The sequence below is a fragment of the Schistocerca gregaria genome, chromosome 4, assembly GCF_023897955.1.
Source record: "Schistocerca gregaria isolate iqSchGreg1 chromosome 4, iqSchGreg1.2, whole genome shotgun sequence".
Lineage (NCBI taxonomy): Eukaryota > Metazoa > Arthropoda > Insecta > Orthoptera > Acrididae > Schistocerca > Schistocerca gregaria.
In genome coordinates this window covers 56,340,430-56,363,926 of record NC_064923.1, presented here as the reverse complement: position 1 = coordinate 56,363,926, position 23,497 = coordinate 56,340,430, and the positions used below count along the sequence as shown (strand labels likewise).

The following is a 23,497-nucleotide window of genomic DNA, read 5'->3' as shown; positions in this document are numbered from 1 at the left end:
AATTCCTTCATCCTTTTGGTATTCTCTGGTCCCCTCTGGGGTTTGACCCCCATCACTAAATTTTCTTCCGTAGTGTGAGCCATTTGGGGAAGAGCACCTTACCTAGTGTCTCCGGCGTGTGCCATCATCATTGATTCCATCGTTTCCTTTACGTCGTTGTTTGACGCTAGGGTCCATAGCCAGCACGGTAGCCAGCCCGTGTGGTGGGGTCGCTATGTACCCTTTTGGTTGAGCCCCCTGAAAACACAGGGATCACACGTCTGATACCTGAGCTGTGACCTCCTCATGTAAGCCTAGTAGTGGTTGCTTGTCGTCCTGGAGCATCGGAACTCCCAGCAATGGCCGCCGTGCCAGACGGCCCTTGCTGTGGCTGGGTGGCGCCCATGAGGAGAGCCCCTGATCGGAGTGGGTGGTATCAGGGCGGACACTATGCTCATGAAACGCATAAGAGTCCACAACTCTGGCCGTTCTCCGGCCGTCTCTTTGACTGGAAAAGATTCTTCACGTGCTGCTTCCTCTGCCCCTTCCGCCTTCCCTTCCGTGGCTACCCCCTGGGAGGAGGGCCAGGCTCGTCGGCTGGGGGCGAAACCTTTCCCTCGCTATCTGGTTTGCGCCAGAACTGATGGGGATACTTTTACTCATACGAAACCTATGTTTTTTGTTGAACACATCGAAGACAAGTTTGGCGAGGTGGACTCTATCAGCAAGATGCGGTCTGGGTCGCTGTTGATTAAAACCGCTTCAGCTACCCAGTCTGCAGCTCTCCGTGCCTGTACCCATCTTGGTACGATTCCTGTGTCAATTACCCCACACCAGTCCTTGAACATGGTGCAAGGTGTAATTTTCCATAGAGACCTCCTCCTTCAATCTGATGAGGAATTTCGGGACAATCTAAGCCGGCGGGGGGTTCACTTTGTTCGGCGGGTTCAGAGGGGTCCGAAGGACAACCGCGTTGACACTGGTGCCTTTATCTTGGCCTTTGAAGGGGACACCCTCCCTGAGAAGGTCAAGATTATGGTCTATCGGTGTGACGTGAAGCCATACATCCCACCACCTATGCGATGTTTCAAGTGTTTGCGTTTTGGCCACATGTCTTTGCGCTGTTCGCAGGCCCCCCTCTGTGGTGACTGTGGACATCCGTTCCATGAGGGAAGTTCCTGTGTTCCCCCTCCTGTGTGCGTAAATTGTCGGGGGAATCATTCTTCACGGTCACTGGATTGCCCAGTGTATCAGAAAGAGAAAAAGATACAGGAGTATAAGACTCTTGATCGTCTCACCTATACCGAGGCCCGTAAAAAGTATACACGCCTTCATCCAGTGACCCTGACAACTAGTTATGCTTCAGTAGTATCTTCACCCCCTCCTCCTCATTCCTTACCCCAGTCCCGAACCCCTTTCCTCCCCCCTCCCCCTGCGGTTCCCACACCATCCCCTCCGGGCACCGCTTCCTCTCCCCGGCTGGAGAAGTGTCCTGCTTCTTCGGCGTCTGCCGGTCATTGGCGCCCCTCGCGGGATCCCCCTTCCCGGCACCTTCCAGGCCAAAGGTCTGCTGCCACGCGGCCACCACGAGAACCACGGTCTGCGGGCCCCCAGATCGCCCTCTCTCTTTCTGTTCCCGATCTTGCTGTGGCTGGCTCCATTTTGTTGCACAGCCCTCCACGATCCCAAACAGAAAGAAAGAAGAAGCACAAGTCCCGGGCCAAGGAGTCTCTGGTGTCGCCAGAGGTCTCGTCCCCATCTTCACAACCTGACTCTGACCTGTTATTCATGGATGTCGCCCCCTCCTTGTCGGTGACGGGTGGTGACCCACCGGCATGACTGACATTAGCCTGTTCACCCCCCAATTGACTCATCGTTCTTTGGCTATCCAATGGAACTGTAATGGCTATTACCGTCACCTACCGGAGTTGCAATCCCTTCTTTCGTTTTACTCTGCGGCTTGTGTGGTTCTCCAAGAAACTCATTTTACTGGTGGTCACTCACCAACCCTCCGTGGCTTCCGTGCTTTCTGTCGAAATCGGGTCGGCCCCCTACGGGCGTCTGGCGGAGTTTGCACGTTGGTCCGAACGGACATTGCCAGCACGTGGATTCCTCTCCAAACTACATTGGAAGCAGTTGCTGTTAGGATCCACCTGGACTCTGGGGTCACAATTTGCAATCTGTATCTCCCTCCTGACAGAACTCCTACACCTGCCTCCTTAAGTGCCCTCCTTCAGCAACTTCCTCCTCCCTTCCTTATACTTGGCGATTTTAATGCACATCATCCCTTGTGGGGCAGTGCATTTCCATCTAGTCGGGGTCATCTCATTGACCAGTTTATTACCGACCACGACTTGTGCCTTCTTAACGATGGCTCCCCTACCCATTTCAGTGCCGGTCATGGTAGCTTTTCTGCCATTGATCTTTCTCTCTCTTCTCCCTCCCTCCTCCCTTCCCTACAATGGTCACCGCACGACGACCTTTGCGATAGTGACCACTTCCCGTTGATTCTCTCGCTCCCTTCCCGCTCCCCCATGGACAGATCACCTCGTTGGTCCTTCCAACGTGCCAATTGGCCTCTGTATACTGCACAGGTCGTTTTTTCTCCCTCATTGTCGGATGGTATTGATGATGTCATACGTGACATGTCTGACGCGATTGTTCACGCTGCTAGCCTTGCTATCCCGCGCTCATCTGGACCATTTCGCCGCCTGCAGGTCCCTTGGTGGAGTTCGGACATTGCTGTTGCCATCCGTGATCGCCGTCGAGCTTTGCAACACCTTAAGAGGCATCCATCCGTTGCCAATCTTATTACCTTTAAACGCCTTCGCGCAAAAGCCCGTTACTTAATCAAACGGAGCAAACGGATGTGTTGGGAACGCTTTGTTTCTTCCCTCGGTTCTGCTGTCCCTCTGTCGCGGGTATGGGCTACACTTCGCTCTCTCCAAGGTTGCCATCGGCAGTCTACCCTCCCGGGTCTTCACCTCCCGGATGGCCTTTGCACGGACCCGTTGATTCTCGCGGAACACCTTGCGACCCATTTTGCAACAGCGTCGGCATCAGCCTCCTATCCGGCTGCTTTCCTTCCCCAGAAACAGCGGGCCGAAGCTTCCACCTTATGTTTTACCCCCAGCCAGTCAGAATCATACAACGACGCTTTTACTGAATGGGAACTTCTTTCCGCACTCTCCTCTTCTCATGATACGGCCCCTGGCCCAGACTCCATTCATAACCAACTGCTTCAACATCTCAGTGCTCCACAACAGCGACATCTTCTCCGGGTATTAAACCGTATTTGGCTCCAGGATGACTTCCCTTCTCAATGGAGGGATAGCATCGTGGTTCCCGTCATTAAGCCCGGTAAGAACCCCCTGTTCGTCGACAGCTATCGGCCAATTAGTCTGACGAACGTTGTTTGTAAGTTACTTGAACGGATGGTAGCCCGTCGGCTCACTTGGGTCCTCGAATCTCGGCGTCTGTTGTCCCCTTACCAGTGTGGCTTCCGAGAGGGACGGTCTCCGATCGATCATTTACTTCGCTTGGAATCCGCAGTTCGGCAGGCCTTTTCCCAGCGCCGCCATTTGGTTGCTGTATTTTTCGACCTTCGCAAGGCCTATGATACGGCTTGGCGCCATCATATCTTACTTACACTTCATGAGTGGGGTCTTCGGGGCCCACTCCCGATTTTTATCCGCCAGTTCTTGTTTCATCGTTCGTTTAGGGTTAGGGTTGGTACAGTTTTAAGTTCTCCGCGAACCCAGGAGAATGGCATCCCTCAGGGTTCCGTATTGAGTGTACTTCTGTTCCTCATTGCTATAGATGGACTTGTGGCCTCCGTCGGTCCTTTGGTCACTCCTGCTCTGTATGTGGATGATTTCTGCATTTGGGTTAGTTCCTCTTCGATGGCCGCTGCAGAGCGGCAGCTCCAGGGTGCTATACGGCGTGCCTCTGCATGGACCATCTCACACGGATTTCAGTTTTCTCCTTTAAAATCGCGAGTGGTCCACTTTTGTCGCCGTGTGACAGTCCACCCCGATCCAGAGCTCTATCTCAATGCACAACGATTACCTGTGGTCCCACAGTTTCGTTTCCTTGGCCTTCTTTTCGACAACAAGCTCACTTGGCTGCCTCATATCAGACGCCTGAAGATAGGATGTTTCCGTAAACTAAACGTCCTTCGCTTCCTTGCCCACACCTCTTGGGGTGCTGACCGTTCCACTCTCCTCCACCTTTATCGGGCCTTAGTGTTGTCTCGCTTGGACTATGGTTGTCAAGTTTACGGTTCAGCTGCCCCTTCTACATTGCGCCTCTTGGATCCGGTCCACCATCGTGGTATCCGTTTGGCCATCGGTGCCTTCCCGACTAGCCCTGTTGATAGTCTCCTGGTTGAGGCTGGGATCCCCCCCCCCTTTCCGTTCGGCGCTCCCAGCTTCTGGTTTCGTATGCAATCGCTGTCCGTTCCTCTCCCACTCATCCTTCCTATTCTATCCTGTTCCCTGCCCAAGGAAGTCGCCCACCTGACTCCCGTCCTCGGGCGGGTTTACCGGTTGGGCTCCGCCTAGCGTCTCTTCGCCGTGATTTTCAGCTTCCTTCCTTTTCCTGTATCCCACGTTCCCTCCCCAACACACCTCCTTGGTTAGTTCCTCGGCCCCGAGTGTGGATGGATCTCTGCCGAGGTCCGAAAGATTCCGTTCCCCCGATGGTGTTCCGTTGTTTTTTCCGCCGCATTTTATCTGAGTTTCGGGATGCTGTTGTTTTTTACACTGATGGCTCTAAATCTGCTGATCGTGTGGGCTATGCCTTCACCTCCTCTGTAGGCATGGAAAATCATCTCCTGCCAAATGCATGTGGGGTGTTCACTGCGGAATTGATGGCGGTCTCCCGGGCCCTGGCCTTTATTAAACAGTCCAAGCTCAATCGCGTTTTGTTATGTACAGACTCAATGAGTGGCCTTCAGGCACTTGACCAGTGTTTCTCCCGTCATCCCTTGGTCTCCTCCATCCATGACCATCTCGCTGATCTCCACCATGCTGCTTGTTCTGTTAGCTTCCTTTGGGTCCCTGGCCATGTGGGCATCCAAGGAAATGAGCTTGCTGATCGTTTGGCTGGGGGAGCAGTCACTTATCCCCCATTCCCTGTCACCCCTCCTGTGGCGGATTTACGGCTTCATCTCAAATCCCACTTTGCGCAATCATGGGCCACATCCTGGGAGGCTACCTCCTTGTCTAATAAACTTCGTGCGATTAAGGTGACACCTGTCCCATGGCGTTCTTCCTTACGCCTCTCGCGAAAGGACTCAACCACCCTCTGTCGTCTTCGCATCGGCCATACCAGGCTGACCCATGGTTTTCTTTTGCGTGGTGAGCCACCCCCACTTTGTGGTTGTGGAGCTTTCCAGTCAGTGGCCCACATTTTGGTGGAATGCCCCCTTCTTTTAGCTCTGCGTACTAAGTACAGACTTCCCTGCACTTTACCCTTAATATTAGCAGACGATTCCCGGATGGTTGAACTGGTTCTCAGTTTCCTCCGTGAAAGTGGTTTTTGTTCTCAGTTTTAAGGATTTTCATCTCCCTCTGGAGTAGGGGCAGGGCGGTGAGGGTTGGGATGTCTCCCACTGTAGGCTGTGCTTGGAGATTCCTGACTCCCCTCCCTGGCCATGTCCCTTCTTTTTTCCCTTTTACTGTTTTTATCGCCTTTTCGGTTTGTTTAATCCCTTCTACAATCCGCCCTTTTACACTCTGGCGGTTGAACGCTTTTAAATAGCATGTGGTCTTGCTTGTACTGCATCACAGGTGGGGTATTTCCTCTCTTGAGGTTACCCATTTACTGACTTCCCTCCTTGTGTTTTTATCATTGACGACACAACTGCACTTTTTTAGCCTTTTACCTTTTACCTTTTATCGTTTTTGACTCTTCTGAGCTGTCCCTCTGTCGGAACTGACCGCCTTTGTAACAAGGGACTGATGACCTTGCTGTTTGGTCCCTCCAACCCCAATCAACCAACCAACCAACCAACTTCTTTCGTGGATGGTTTACAATTCCTTAGGATTCCTCTAATGAATGTGAACCAGAAATATATTTTTCCTTCCATTCTGTTTTATGTAATCATTCCACTTTTTGGTGCTCAGAATGACTACTTCCAGCTGTTTTGTGGTTGTCACTATTTCTAAGGACTTTTAATCAATGATACTGGGTCTCTTCGCCTATCTATGCGCACAACTCTACGTTTACCTGCGTCGAGGTCCCAGACCCTGTACCAGTCATCATTCCTCTGCATGTCTTCGCTAAAGTCTTCTGCTGCTGCCATCTTCTTACAGGCAGCCGCTCATCTGTAACCAGCCTTGTGGAGCTTCCCGCTCTGTCCACTCCTCTGTGGATCAACCGCAACCAACCAATCACGTTACACTCATTCACAACCACAGATCTGTAATCATATCCGCATATTACGGTAAGGAACCTGCATGTGTTTTGTACACATAATGTTACTCTCGACTCAAAAACTCACTTAGGAAGAAAATTTAGCCGTTTATATGTATTAATTATATTGTATTATTTATATTGTAACCTGACAGCTGCATTTCATCCTTACACAGTAAAACTACACATACTGCAAATCCCCAATTTTCTTGCAAGGTTTTACTGCCGTCAGAATAGTTTGTTACGAGTGGTATGCTATATTTAAGTGATGCATAGGATAGATTTTCGTGATTATTTTGGTTATCTGTATTCAGGTACACTACTGGATATTCTAAAAGAAACCGTGTTTCAAATACGGGTTTTAAAGATTTGTAGCATTTACTATTTTCAACTTACAGTTATAAATAATACGTCAAATGAAAGAGCAACTCTAACAGTTTTTTTACAGTGTTCAATGTGAACACGATTCGTCAGGCATCGAGCCGATAGCAGGGTTCTTCCCAAACCTTGATCAGTGCATCTGGAGTAATTGTTGCAACCACATTGTTTCTTAAGTCGAGTAGATCAGCTGTTAGCGGAGGCACATACATATGGCCTTTTATGCACATCAAAAGGTAAAATTTACAAGGCGGCAGATCGTGTGTGAACGTGGAGGCCATGCAAAACAAGCTCTGTCATCCGACCCCTGGGGCCAATCCAGCGGTCGCGTAACACGTCGTTTAACCAGTTGCATACTGAGTTACGCCAGTGAGGCTGCGCACCAATAAAGTTCTTTGGTAGAGTTACCTCCAATTGAAGAAAGACCCATACTTCCAGTGCGTCAGGGTAAGAAACACCAGTTACAGTTGCTTCACTATAAACATAGGACCATAATCAACCGCCGGGAAATGGCACAAAAAACATTCAATTCACGGAAGAGTCATTGCTATCGTACAATCTCGTGGGGATTTGTTGACCCCCCAGATACACACATCATGTGTGTTCACATTTCCACCTAGGTGAAATGTCAATTCATCATCACGGAAGACGACACGATCCAGATGATCTCCATCGTCATGCAGCAACATTTCGTTTGCAAAGTTGGCAAGTAAACCGTAGTCTGTTGGGTTTAGCGCTTGTGACAACTGCAAATGTTGGACGTCGAATTCAGCGTCTCCTTAAAAGTCTTCAAACAGGCGTCGCTGGAACTGCTAGTTCTCGACTAGCCTTTCGAAATAATTTCTTGGGCATACGCATGAAAGACTCTCACTCGTTCAGGACGTTCTTCTGTCGTTCTCCTTAGTTCCATACTCTGCCCTTTGAGCACAGGTATACAGATAAAATTGTTTGAGTTGCTCTTTCATGTGATGCATTATTTATAATCGTAAGTTGAATTCAATAAACATTACAAAGCCTTAAAACCTGTATAGTCATTTTAAAACAATCCGTACTAATCGATTTTGACAAAAAATTCGTTTTTTTCAGTATGTATTCACTGATTTCGATTCCATCCCACCGAGAAAGATTTTCTTAAATCCTGCTGTTATTTTAGGATTGTAAGGTACCCCTTACTTGCAGAGAAGAGTGCATTTCACTTTATTTCCAGTTTTGCTATTTCACATACGTGAAGTGAATGAATCAGTGCTGCAGTACGTACGAAGTAAGGAGAGAGCTGTCTTCTCACTATGGCTAACAGAGGCGGTTGGCCATCTGGCGCTTTCAGAGCCAATGGGATGAGTTACCGATGCAGAAATCACTCGTGATGTCAGCAAAGAGCTGGTATCCTTGCTGATATTTTCATCAACTCCCTAGAAGAATTTTTAATTGTTTTCCAGCTGCGTCACTAGGCATTCTCTCTTATTCCAGATATGTTGATGATTTTCTAATCATAGTAGATGACGTTCTTAAAAAGAAAACATCAAAAAGACTTACTACGCTAGGCACCTCTGTTATCGAGTCTAACTCAAAAAAATATTCCTCTATTCCTTTCGTGGGGCCTATCTTTAATCAGAAATACGATTGCAACGTTGCTTTTTCTACTAATAACAATTTGAAGAAAAAAAACTTCATTCATAATTCACATTCTATGCGTTCGCCTTTAGAAAATTCTGGTGTCTACAAAATTGTCTGCGATACTTGCTCCTCTTACTATATAGAACAAACAGGACTTGCCTTCACTACCAGATATAAAGAACACTTGCTAAGAAAAAATGGCACTAGCCCCCAAAATTCATCTTTTTTCGACCATCTTCTAATTACAGGTCATTCACCTAAAACCATCTGTGATAGCAACATTTTGCACACCGAAAAGGAAGGGCGTAGACTACATTCTAATTAACAAATGCGGCCAGTTGAACATGGCACTGCAACATTCTAAAAGAATTAGAGATTTTCAAGCATTTTGCTCTAAAGGATAGCCTCATCCTTAAATAGCCTCATCCTTAACGAGCAGCTACAGCTACGTTACAAATTTGTTTTCAACGGTATAAAGCCGTTACTCGGTATATCTGACTTTGGGTCTCCTTGTGCAGGTAGCAGACATGTTTTTTTCCTTCTAAGGTAATCCAATGTTTTTTCAGTTATCAAATGTTTCTTGGGTGCATTTCACGTCAATATTACTTTCTAGAACTTGTCATTCAGTCCTATCTACGTTTTCATAATGATGTTTTCGTGGTTTATCTTAGTGTTATAATGTTTGATGTAGACAAAATGTTATGTTGTATGCTGCTATCAAAAAAACATTGCTTTCCATTATGTACCAAATACTACTCATTTATAATCATTTCTGTCTATATTTCAATGTGAAGTAGCCTAATTTTATCTACGGCTAGTAGATGTCGCGCTCGTTGCAGTGCCATGTTCAACTGGCCGCATTTGTTAACGCTGCCACCTCAGTCCACTTTGCAACCTGCACCACGTAAGTAACGAGCAGCTCTTAGTGTCTCGCCATCACAGCTTTCGTTATCTTAAATATCTTTGTGACTAATGCTCTCTTGGCACATTTATTATTTTATAAATGACATATAAGTACGATAAATCCGTACTTATACGCTATCAAAAGTTTTTAGTTATAATTCTGTGACCATGTGTTATGTACATAGTTCCGCGTATTCAGCGCGTACACAACTTTCCCACTAGAGCGCGCCCCGCTAACCACAACAGCGCAAGCGCAGCGCTCGTTCGTCTCTGCACTACGAGTTGGCGCTGTCGTAGAGACGGACCAAATTCTGCTTCCGCCGATTCGCGTATTGATATGTAACGCAGCCAATGAGATTGCTGCTAACGTAGAACCTTTTACTCCTCGCGGATCACGCTCGCACAGTGATACCTAAACGCGCAAGGTATTATAACGAGTGTATAGACCTCCGATAAGTCAGTCTGCACCAGTCTGCAGTAGTCTGTATTCAAGTTTCAGTCTGCGCCTAATAAGATTATCATATTCCTGTACATGGCCTGAAGAGAAATGTATAGAAACTTTGTCAAGTATCAGAGATATGTGAGAATAAGATTAACGTACCAAGACCAAAGGAACTTCAGGTTGACAATTGTAAACAGCATCCAGAATCAAGTTGCGTAATGTCTGTTATTTATTATTTTAACAAATGTGTTTGAAAATTAATCAAGTTCTGTTTAAAGTTGGTCACCGTCAATCTGCTACTCTAAGAGTGCAAGTGGCATTTCTATCGTCTGACCTAACGGCAGAAGATAAACACGCTACGACAAGACTACGAGACATATTGCTGACACTTGCCTACTTCGTTACAGCGACGAGTCAAACAATCTGATGGTGTGTGTACTGAAGGTCTTACAGTACGCACACCACACCATGTTATATAATATAGACCATTCTTTGATTTAAATTCTGAGGAAGAGACTCCTAACAGTGTTGAAACCCGGTTGATTCGTTTAAATATAGTGACCGAGGGCTGCTTTTCTTTCAGTTGTAACTATTCACGGTCTCTGAACGTGCAGCCATGTACAAAATTATACGTAGGGAAAGTTATTCATTCTGGCGCGAATCAAATAATTGTTATTTATTAATATTTGCCAGCGAATGTTGCCTTTTGCCACTCAGACACTAGTAGTCTATAGCTCATAAATAATATCTTTCAGTAATTTTACAATGCCAGGAAACGTTGATATTAATAAACAGATGAATAGCTTTTGCATAACGGAAGATCTTATATGAACTATACCGATTGTACGCTCAAGCTACAGACCGTGCGCCATAGTAGCCAGGCGTCGATAGGACGCACTTCGACCTAGTGATGCTGTATACCATGCTATTGAACCGTTAATAGTTAGCTTATAGTCGGTATCGTAAAGTTCATTGCACACTGTTTCTTAAATAAACGCAACATAATGGCATCATCATCATCATGTAAGACTTTCAGCGTTCATTCGGAACATAGCCCCCCTTATAAAATTCCTCCATGAGCCTCTATTCAGTGCTAACATTGGTGCCTCTTCTGATGTTAAGCCTATTACTTCAAAATAATTCTTAATCGAATCTAGGTACCTTCTCCTTGGTCTACTCCGACTCATCCTACCCTCTACTGCTGAACCAATGACTCTCTTAGGTAACCTTGCTTCTCCCATGCGTGTAACATGACCCCATCATCTAAGCTTGTTCGCCCTGACAGCTACATCTATAGAGTTCATGCCCAGTTTTTCTTTGATTTCCTCATTATCGACACCTTCCTGCCATTGATCCCATCTACTAGTACCTGCAATTACTCTTGCTACTTTCATATCCGTAACCTCAACCTTATTGATAAGGTAACCTCAATCCACCGAGCTTTCGCTCCCATACAACAAAGTTGGTCGAAAGATTGAACGATGCGTAGGTAACTTAGTCTTGGTACCATTTTCCTTCTTGCAGAAGAGAGTAGATCGTAGCTGAGCGCTGACTGCACTATCTTTGCTACACCTCGCTTCCAGTTCTTTCACTATGTTGCCATCCTGTGAGAATATGCATCCTAAGTACTTGAAACCGTCCACCTGTTCTAACTTGGTTCCTCCAATTTGGCACTCAATCCGTTTATATCTTATTCCCACTGACATTACTTTCGTTTTGGAGATGCTGATCTTCATAACATAGTCTTTACATTTCTGATCTAGCTCTGAAATATTACTTTGCAAACTTTCAATCGAATCTGCCATCAAAACTACGTCATCCGCATATGCGAGACTGCTTATTTTGTGTTCACATATCTTAATCTCACCCAGCCAGTCTATTGTTTTCAACATATGATCCATAAATAATATGAACAACTGTGGAGACAGATTGCAGCCTTGTCTTACCCCTGAAACTACTCTGAACCATGAATTCAATTTACCGTTGACTCTAACTGTTGCCAGACTATCTAGGTAAATATCTTTAATTGCTTGAAAAAATTTTCCTCCTATTCCATAATCTCGCAGAACAGACAATAACTTCCTCCTAGGAACCCGATCATATGCCTTTTCTAGATCTATAAATTCCCTGTTCCACTCGTAACACTTCTCCATTATTTGCCGTAAGCTAAAGATCTGGTCCTGACAACCTCTAAGAGGCCTAAACCCACATTGATTTTCATCCAATTTGTCCTAAACTAAAACTCTCACTTTCCTTTCAACAATACCTGAGAAGATTTTACCCACAACGCTGATTAAAGAGATACCTGTGTAGTTGTTACAATCTTTTCTGTTTCCATGTTTAAAGATTGGTGTGATTACTGCTTTTGTCCAGTCTGATGGAACCTGTCCCGACTCCCAGGCTATTTCAATTATCCTGTGTAGCCATTTAAGACCTGACATTCCACTGTATTTGATGAGTTCCGACTTAATTTCATCCACCCCACTGCAATCTATTGACCATTTTTTCCACTTCCTCAAATGTGATCCTATTTTCATCATCATTCCTATTTTCACCTACATTGAGCAACTCTTCAAAATATTCCCTCCATCTGACCAAGGCATCAACAGGATTAACCAGCAGTTTTCCTGACCTGTCAAAAATACTTGTCATTTCCTTCTTACCTCCCTTTCGAAATCTGCTTATTACACTCCAGAATGGTTTTCGAGCAGCTTGACCCATAATCTCCAACCTGTTTCCAAAGTCTTCCCAAGATTTCTTTTTGGATGCTGCAATTATCTGTTTGGCTTTGTTTCTTTCTTCAACATAACTTTCTCTGTCTACTTGAGTTCTAGTATGTAGCCAATTTTGATACACCTTCTTTTTCCTTTTACAGGGTGCCTTGACTGTGTCAATACACCAATCTGTTTGCTTCATCCTACCTTTATACACTACTGTTCCAAAACATTCTTTAGCCACGTCTAGTACTGTGTACCTGTACCTTGTCCATTCCTTTTCCAATGACTGTAATTGACAACATTGAACTAACTGGTACCTTTGTGAGATCACTGTTATGTACTTGTGCCTGAAGTTTCTGCACTATTAGCCTCCTACATATGGACCTGACCTCTTGCACTTTCGGACTTACAATACCAATTTCACTGCAGATTAAATAGTGATCAGTGTCATCAAAGAATACCCTGAACACACGTGTGTCCCTCACAGCCTTCCTAAATGCCTGATCTGTTATTATATAGTCAATAACAGATCTCGCTCCCCTGCCTTCCCAAGTATACCGGTGAAAGTTCTTACTTTTAAAAAAGGAGTTTGTGATTACTAAGCCCATACTGGCACAGACCTCCAAGAGTTGTTTCCCGTTCCTGTTGGCCTCCATATCCTCTCCAAATTTATCCATAACCTTTTCATACACTTCTGTTCGATTTTCAATCCTGGCATTAAAATCACCCATGAGCAGAACACTGTCCTTGTCCTTTACTCTAACAACTACATCACTGAATGCGTCATAAAAACTATTCATCCCTATCTTGATCTGACCCTTCAAAATGCAAATATACAGACACAATCCTAATTTTCTTGCTAGACACTGTCAAATCTATCCACATCAGTCGTTCGTTTACATACCTTATTGCAACTACGCTGGGTTCCATTTCTTTCCTGATGTAAAGCCTTACACCTCATTGTGCTATTCCTGCTTTGACACCTGACAGGCAGACCTTGTATTCTCCCATTTCCTCTTCTTTCTCACCCCTTACCCGACTGTCACTTACAGCTGAAACATCCAATCCCATCTTACTTGCAGCCTCTGCCAGCTCTACCTTCTTTCCAAAGTAGCTCCCATTGATATTAATAGCTCCACTTCTCGTTACCATTCGTTTGCCGAGTCGTATCTTGTGTCCCTGGTTTGTCAATTAGAGGTGTGACTCCGTCACCGCCTAAGTTCCGAGGCATTTTGCTCTAATTGTTGCCAGCATCATATTTAAAGTACCAGGGAAGCAGGTTGCTAGCCTTACTTGCCCCGGTTCCCATTGACAATTTTTTGCACAGAAAAACATCTTCCCGCTTGATTACTTAAGAAATAGACAGTAGTTTCGAACTTTCAGAACTGCAACGGCTCCGCAAGAGGACAGAAAACTAAGAGAGTATCTCCACATAATAGGTAGGAAGAGTTCCCACACGGCTCACTAAGTCAGTCCAAGGACGGTCTGGCTTAACTGTCACAAAAATCGGGTGGGAAACGGTGGCCAGTTATTCTGTACGCCCCTTACACCACCATCTACAGCGTCACAGGCTAAACTGAGACATTTCTGGAGGTTTAATACCAGTGCGATGTCCTTGGAGTCAATATGACCTGAAAAGGAATCTGTTCTTCTATAACGTTTAATATTTAAATTGTTTTGCACCAAAATGGATGATTTTCTTTCTCCAATCATTCTATATACCTTAAACCACAATTTTTTAAAAGAAATTGCTTATTCTCGCCCTTGCTAGAACCTAATTTCTTACACTTTTGTTCCTTGTATTAGTATGATCGAGAGGGCTTAAAAATTCACAGGACGTACAAATATCATAGTCAAGCTTTATTTATACATGCCTGACGTTCATCTATAACGGTTTTATATGACGAAGTAAATATCTGATTCCTTATTATTGAAATGTGTGATGGTTATGTAACACTGCAACATGTTGATTGCGTTCAGATTATTACAGCACATTATCCCTAACAGCTGCATTTATCAAATGTTGTGTGCAGATGTAATTCATGTATGTATCATAGTAATTTCTTTGTGGCTATAATGATAAAACGAGTTCTTTCCGATGAGCAATTGTAAGCATTAACAAATCCATCTGACTGCTTGGGGATTATTTCTGAAGAAGGAAATCACACCAACGATGACAACATTCTTTCTTCACCCGATTCAGAAGACATTTCACATACCGATACCCGAAATGACAATGTGCAAGCTGTTCAATCTATTCTGTCTAAAGACAAAGAAATCACATTGAACTCAGAACCTTTTACGCAAACTCGAAGAGCATCTAGGGCAAACACTATAAAAACGCACTCCTGGCCAAAGTACGGGATACAAAATCTTTTCAAGTTGTAATGAACGATAATAATCAGAATATTTTTGTGGAAATGACTAATATTGAGGGTCGAAGAGTTTATGGGCTAGCTGGGAAGCATTAGAGCAAATTACACTTGCATCCTACATTCCATTGTTATTACTGGCTGGTGTGTATAAATCATATGGCGAATCATCAAAGAGCCTGTGTGGACCAGAAACAGATTGAGCTGTTTTTCCACCCGAAATGTCGCTGAATCGGTTCTGCTGCATCTCACGTGTGTTACGTTTCAGTCTGATCGAAGAGCACGAAGGGTAAACGACAAATTTGCACCTAAGAGAATTATGTGGGATAAGTGGGTAGAAATACTGACACCAGTGTAACCGTCGATGAACAGCTGATGGCTTTCCGAGGACGTTGTCTATCCAAACAATGTACACCAACTAAACCTTCGAATTATGGGGTAAGGACATGGACATATTGTGATAGTGGTACTTCTGATGTTTTTTAAGACAGAAATCTGTAAAGAAAAATTACCTGGACAAGCACCTGAAAAAAATCAAGGGTTGTCATGGATTTGACATACGAGCTAAAAGGACAAAATGTCACATGTGACAATTTCTTAACATACGCATTGGGCCTAGGACTTCTCAAAAGTCACCGTACTATGCTGGGGGTGGCGGGTGGTTAGGAAAAGTAAGCCTGTGCTCCCTAATTACATATCAAGTGCAGAAGATGTTCACATGTCAAAGTTGTCTTTTACTAGGGATATCATTGTCGTATCTTATATTCCGAGGAAGAAAGAGCAGCTTATCCTGTTGCGCATAATGTAGAACAGTGAGGAAATATGCAACAGACACACCTACACATTCAAGAGGAAAACAGACTGCTGCCAACGACCATCTCACACAGTATTAGTGATATTTCTACCTTCAATGCATTTGTGCTGTGGAAAGAAACAATCCAGGGTAGAAAGAAACTCTACAAAAGAAGACTATTTCGCAACGAATTGGGGAGACTCCTAGTTACTCTTTACATTGAAGATAGAAAAATGCTGCCACGAAGTGAAAAGTCAACTGTCATTGTTAGAAGAACACAAACAGGAAGTCCATCAACACCAAGCTCCATGGGTGGCAACCAAAAGCAAATATGCCGGATGCAAATTTTGCCCGTCTATGTTAACTGACGACAAGACATCAATGAGCGCTACCTGCCACAGCTAACAGTACAGACAATACAGGTTGGTTTACCTTATTTTCATTAAATCATAACCTCTGTGTAGTGGGCTGCTGGACACCTAGTCCGTAAAATTGCTGTTTTGCCCAGGCGATTATAGTCATCACCATCACAGCACAGTTGAAACGATATGAGTAAGCACTGCCAGCTGCATCCGCACACACTTTCGTACACTGATGACTGCTGTTCTGAGTCACAGGCCTGTGTTCCAGAAACTACGATGTTGAAGGTTGGTCAGGATCAGTTGAGCATGAATATGTCAAGGCGCAAAAGTCAACCCTCTCTGAATTTTCAAGGTTGAGAAGGTGGCCCATGCGTTGCCATGTGCTTTGCCTGCCCCTGTGTAGCGACATGCCCTCACTGCGGAGGTTCAGGAGACAGTTGTCAGACTATTCTGCGTACCCTTCCCGAGTTCTTTGTGCATAAGTGACCCCCACGAGACACATGTGTAGAGAACCAGCATGAATGTAACATTTAACAATTTTTTTTTCTAAGAGGTAGTACAGGCTCATTCTTCATTGACTATTTATAGATGCTAATTTTCCTCATTGACCTTATTGTGTTATGAATTACATGTCTCATGTATATTTTGTTAATGTCTTGTATTGAATGTGGCAAATTTCACATGTTAGATCATAAGGGTGCGACCAAAAGATACCTTTGGTTATATGGATGTTTTTGTGTAGGTACAAGAGTTAGAATCCGCTACATCCAATGCTCATAGAATTATGTAAGTATTCGTGAAACAAGGGTAGCCATATGAAATTTCTCTGATAATTTATTAATAATGTTTAATGTTTAAAAAGCCTAAAGCCCACTTGTTCAGTTTTGGATTTCGTTGTTTTGTGTTTGGTCAGCACCAAGAGAAATTCAAAAACATATGAGAGTGCAAATGTACAAACTTTCATTATGGATGTTCTCAATGTCAGTCCAGAAATTACACTTTATGTACTACACATTCTCAGAGAAATACCAATGACCTTAAGTCAGTTATCTCGTAACGTGAATGTGCAATGAGACAACTTAAATGTGAGGCAAAGTAAGTTCTCACAATATGCTGCTGAATGTAATATTAACTATGACCTGTGAGAATAGATTTGTTCTTTATTTGTTTGCTGGATCATTAGTCCTTATTGGTAAAGATAGCATCATCTACAAGGATTTGCCTTCTGCTTATAATCCAAGAGTAAGCAAAGCAGTTAGGGTGTTCTCCTTGGATTTGAATCTGGTGGAGTCAGTGTGGTACTAATAATCAGATGACGCACTAAGAATGGCGGTATCTCTTGAATTTTGATAATCTTGACTGACCTTGAGGCATACCAAAGGCTGAACAAACTAATCGAGTTGTTGGGGACAATACTTTGCTTGTATCTGCTCTACTACCTACCTTCCGCACAATATTTTAAATAAATTAGCGGTGTTATGAAACACGGAAGACAATTCTGCATGTCAGTTAACTCAAAACTAAATGTGACTTTGTGATTCAGTAACTGACAACAGGGTAAGTGAGAATGAGACCTACTGATGAGATGGAATCGCAGTGCCTGGCAGTAGGGTGCCCTCTGTAATTTACATTTCTTTGCTATACTAACATGATGATGGACTCACTGGTTTGTGGAAGTTTGCTCTGCGCATGTGAATGTACAACGGTTGGTTGTCGGCAGGGCGAGAAAGGAACAGATTGGACAAATGGGACCGATCGGGAGCGGAGACTGGAACAGCGTTATAGTGTGTGGCTTCAAGAGCTTAATGATGAAGTATATTTTTCTGTAGTAGGGGCGATGTTAATGTTGTGGTTGCCATCTGAACGAGAAGCGCTATAGTGGAGAGATTCTCTACTTGGAGGCAGTCTTCGCGAGTGGGAGGCAGTGCTATTTAATTTTACAATTGGTAACTAGCACTGTGTGATGGGAAGATATTTGGAGGGCGCAAATGAATGCCACAAGGGTTTGGCAGCATCAGCTTGCGGTTCGGTCGCAGACGTGTCCACACCATCTTGCAATTCGGTCGCGGAGGTGTCCGGGTTGAACCAGGGACAGAAGCAATAGATGGTGGATCGATTTGGCATTACACTGTGTTTGAGCCCGAAACATCTTCGAGTTGCAACACGGTGCTGACCACTTCGTCTTCACGAAGGACCTCGCGCTTGTCCAGGGTGTAGCTTGACGTAACTCCGTCACGTATGGAGTGAGGTCCACTCGCAGGTCTGGTATGGTAGCTCAATTCGAGTTCACGCTGCCGGCCGTAGTGGCCGAACGGTTCTAGGCGCTACAGTCTGGAACCGCGTGTTCGCTACGGTCGCAGGTTCGAAATTTGCATCGTGCATGGACTTGTGTGTTGTCGTTAGTTAGGTTTAAGTAGTTCTAAGTTAAGTCCCATAGTAATCAGAGCCATTAGAACCATTTGATTTGATTTCACGCTTTTCGAATGCAGGACGATCGACTGTCTCCGCATCATCGCACTTCTACTGAATGTGTGATATCTGGGGATCGTCATTAACTTCCAGTCAGTGTTTCCGCCCGGAATTTGCAGGATATGTAGATTTCATTGAATTGAAGTGTCGTGTGTCTAGGACCTCATGTTAGGCAGACTGGTCGCCTGGTGCAAGTCTTTTTGGCTGACGCCGCTGTGGCGATATGCATGTCTATGAGAGTTATATAGTGAGTAAGACGACACAACACCCTGTCCCCGAGCAGAGAAAGTCTCTGACCCAGTCAGGAGGAGGAGGAGGAGGAGGAGATTGGTGTTTAACGTCCCGTCGACAACGAGGTCATTAGAGACGGAGCGCAAGCTCGGATTAGGGTAGGAAATCTACCGTGCCCTTTCAAAGGAACCATCAAGGCATTTGCCTGGAGTGATCTAGGGAAATCACGGAAAATATAAATCAGGATGGCCGGACGCGGTATTGAACCGTCGTCCTCCCGAATACGAGTCCAGTGTGCTAACCACTGCTGACCCAGCCAGGAATCGAACGCAGGCCCCTCGCATGACACCCTGCTGGGCTGACCAGTCAGCTATGAGGCAGACATAAGATTGCGTTGTACTTCACTAGAGTGTGAATTCTCAAGTGGTGGTATAGTAAATTCATAGTTGGGCAAGTAACACTGCTATCAACTTAAACTCATACCCGAATTGAGAAACAGAATTGTCACTATTATCATAGCAGAATTTATGTGTTGTTTAGTACATGTGTTTGTGAATAGATTTAAGTATTTAACTAATCAGTGCTAATCAGTGTTTCTGTTTGGTACCTTCAATGTAGTAAGTTAGATGCAATCAACCAGTGGTCAGTGAAATGCTTTCAATCATAGTAAATAATATAGAAATAAATACTGTTCCAGGCACGGAGCATCTATCGCATTCATGTTTATGGAAATTACTCACTTTAAGGTATATAATGAGGGCGGTAATTTCGAGTTATCCACTTAACTTTGTGCACAATTGAAATTTAAAGGGAAGATCTTTAAGAGTGGCCTTCCCACAATTGTTTTTGAGTGATTGGGAATTTAAGCGTGATCGGGTTTTACAGTATTAGTAGACATATTAAAATGTTATGTATACTACTGGCCACTAAAATTGCTGTACCACGAAGCTGACGTGCTACAGACGCGAAATTTAACCGACAGGAACAAGATGCTGTGATATGACAATGATTAGCTTTTCAGAACATTCACAGAAGGTCGGCGCCGCTGGCGACACCTACAACGTGCTGACATGAGGAAAGTTTCCGACCGATTTCTCATGCACAAACAGCAGTTGACCGGCGTTGCCTGGTGAAACGTTGTTGTGATGCCTTGTGTAAGGAGAAGAAATGCGTACCATCACGTATCCGACTTTGATAAAGGTCGGATTGTAGCCTGTCGCGATTGCGGTTTATGCTATCACGACACTGCTGCTCGCGTTGGTCGAGACCCAATGACTGTTGGCTGAATATGGAATCGGTGTGTTCAGGAGGGGGTAATACGGAACGCCGTGCTGGATCCCAACGGCCTCGTATCACTAGCAGTCGAGATGGCAGGCATCTTACCGGCATGGCTGTAACGGATCGTGCAGCCACGTCTCGACGTTTGCAAAACAACCATCTGCACGAACAGTTCGACTACGTTTGCAGCAGCATGGACTATCAGCTCGGAGACCATGGCTGCGGTTACCCTTGACGCTGCATCACAGACAGGAGCGCCTGCGATGGTGTACTCAACGACAAACCTGGGTGCACGAATGGCAAAACGTCATTTTGTCGGATGAATCCAGGTTCTGTTTACAGCATCACGATGGTCGCATCCGTGTTTGGCGACATCGCGGTGAACGCACATTGGAAGCGTGTATTCGTCATCGCCATACTGGCGTATCACCCGGCGTGATGGTATGGGGTGCCATTAGTTACTCGTGTCGGTCACCTCTTGTTCGCACTGACGGCACTCTGAACAGTGGACGTTACATTTCAGATGTGTTACGAACCCTGGCTCTACCCTTCATTAGATCCCTGTGAAACCCTAAATTTGAGCAGGATAATGCACGACCGCATGTTGCAGGTCCTGTACGGGCCTTTCTGGCTACAGAAAATATTCGACTGCTGCTCTGGCCAGCACATTCTCCAGATCTCTCACCAATTGAAAACGTCTGGTCAATGGTGGCCGAGCAACTGTCTCGTCACAATACGCTATTCACTACTCTTGATGAACTGCGTTGTCGCGTTGAAGCTGTATGGACAGCTGTATTTGTACACGCCATCCAGGCTCTGTTTGACTTAATGCCCAGGCGTATCAAGGCCGTTATTACGGCCAGAGGTGGTTGTTCTGGGTACTGATTTTTCATGATTTATGCACCCACATTGCGTGTAAATGTAATCACATGTCAGTTCTAGTGTAATATGTTTGTCCAATGAATACCCTTTTATCATCTGCATTTCTTCTTGGCGTAGCAATTTTAATGGCGAGTAGTGTAATTCGAAATGAAATATTAGTTGAAAATACTCTATGTAGTTGCTACGGAGGCCCTCGAAAGGAAGGAGGAGTGACTGAATGAATATTTCACTTTGCAGCATCACTGTGTGTTCTGTTTTGAAACATCGAAGCAGATCAAAACTATGTGCGGGACTGAGCCTCCAACCCGAGACCTTGCGTTTTACAAGCAATGCTCTCGCCAACTGAGCAGTTTAAGCACGTGCCTGGAGAGCTGAGCTGGTAAGAGAGGCAAGCACCTGGGTCAGGGTCCCCGTCTGGCAGGGTGACCAGTGAGAGGCTGGTCGCCGTCGTGGTTGAGTACTCACCTCGCGCGTACATGCTGGCGTCGCGCAGGTACTGCTCCAGCACCTCCTCCTGCTCCTCGTTGCCGTCCAGCTCGCGCACGAACTTCAGCACGCCCTCCTGCTTCAGGCCCAGCTCCAGGTTCTTGCCTGAGTGCACACACAGCAAACACCACTCCACTCGCTGCTAACTTGGCTTGCTAGAGGTTTTCTCTGGATTCACATTCATTATGTACACAAAACCAGCTTATTTGTCTACAAATGTCTGCGCATGTGAGTGCATCACAATAGGCATGAAAACTGAAAATATTTAGCAGTGAAAATACTCTGAAAACTGAAAATTTGTGCTCGAGATGGAGTAGAAATTACATTTCCTTTTTTCTTAACATCATCCCTTCATTTCCTTAATAAAATTTAATCCTTAAGAGAAAGAAAAAACTATAGCATTCGTCCATAATTTCGCATGATAACCAATGAGACGTAAATAAGTAAATCAAAAGAAAAATTCCCTTCTTTACAATTATGAAGAAATGCAATGGATCGAAGTGGAAGAAATCTGTCCTCACTTCAATACTGTACTGTAGTTATATTATTCCTGAATGAGGTCTGCCGGCCGCGGTGGTCTCGTGGTTCTAGGCGTGCAGTCCGGAACCGTGCGACTGCTACGGTCGCAAGTTCGAATCCTGCCTCGGGCATGGATGTGTGTGATGTCCTTAGGTTAGTTAGGTTTAAGTAGTTCTAAGTTCTAGGGGACTGATGACCACAGCAGTTGAGTCACATAGTGCTCAGAGCCATTTTTAAATGAGGTCTGTAAATTTTGAAAACTTCCTTTGCTTAACTTCTCTTCCTCTTTGAAAACTAAACTGATACTTTATGCGTCCTGGTTACTGAAGTTCCTCACTATCTGCGTACATTTTTTATCACAGCCCCAATATTTGAAGTTCCTCGTGTTGTAAGGCGATGAACAGGAAATTTTGAAATTTTTCTGTGGGCTTTCGTGGCCTTTCGTTACGAAAATCCTTAAGTTTCTCAGTGTCAAATTCCTGTAGTTAGTGCTCAAATGTCCTGCCAGTCAAAGGTACGCATTATGAGATTGGACATAAGTATCATGCGAGTTGAAATGTCTCTTGGACTGTAGTGTAGCTAAATTCCGTTTTACTGATAAGGACCATCTTGTTCATAGTCCATTTCCGAGTTACCTTTCATACAGACGAAAGTATAGACTAAAGAATGTAAGATGTTGCACTGTGTGCAGAAAGGTTTCGGATCCCGTCGCTTGGAAGTATTTGAACTATTGAACTATACGTCATGCCTCGTGGATCTAACCTGCGTACTGAGGAGCAAATTTTTGTGTCTCCACATGTTTCCCCAAACATTAAGCTCTGAGTGTGCTACCAGGTATGATATCAGTTTTTATCCTTATTAACTAAATACTTGTCTGCAGCCGACGTCCCTAATACGCAGTTGCGTTGTGGTGCTCGCCTCAGAGGTAGCTCGTTCAAATTCCAGCTGTTGACATCACCGGTATTTCGCCTGAAAAAGGAAAGATGGTGGCGTACGGTTCCTGACCACGTGTCAGAGTCAAGCTGCAAACCTCTTTGTATTGTTGGAAGCGATCCGTCCGTCGACTGGGGACGTTAAGCTCACAGAACCCTTGATGTTATCTGAGAGTCGTAGATTACAGGGTCAAAGTTACGGAACTACACCAAAAACGTAAATTAGTTACAAATTACGGCATGCGCACACTTTATTCAAGATGTAAATCTCCTTATAGATATGCCGATTTAGGTTATGACATTCTCGATACGCCAGCCATCATTGGCGATAATGTGGCGCAGATGAAGAGCGAAATTCTGCAGGACCGGCTGAAGTGTCGGAACGTCGATGATGTCAATGGCCTCCTGAAATGCTGTTCTCAGCTCTGCAATAGTTTTGGGGTTGTTGCTGTAAACCGTGCGTTTAATACGGCCCCACAAGAAGGAGTCGCACGTCTCCATATCCAGACAATATGGCGGCCAATCGAGGCCCATGCCAGTCGCCTGTGGGCAGCCCAGACCCACAATGCGGTTCGGAAAGCGCTCCTCCAGGACATCAAACGCTCTCTTACTTCGATGGGGTCAAGCTCTGTCTTGCATGAGCCACATCTTGACGAACTCAGGGTCACTTTGGATAATGAGGATGAAATCATCTTCCAACACCTTCACGTACCGTTCGGTAGT

General features: G+C 44.9%; 1 protein-coding gene across 1 annotated transcript in view; it reads right to left on the bottom strand.

The window, feature by feature from the left end:
* The window catches only part of LOC126267230 (atrial natriuretic peptide receptor 1-like), a 534,344-nt gene that overhangs the window by 99,597 nt on the left and 411,250 nt on the right, over positions 1–23,497 (bottom strand). The window contains exon 5 of the mRNA XM_049972212.1: positions 21,303–21,428. Coding sequence (XP_049828169.1) covers positions 21,303–21,428 — 126 coding nt within the window. The remainder of the gene's footprint in view (positions 1–21,302; positions 21,429–23,497) is intronic.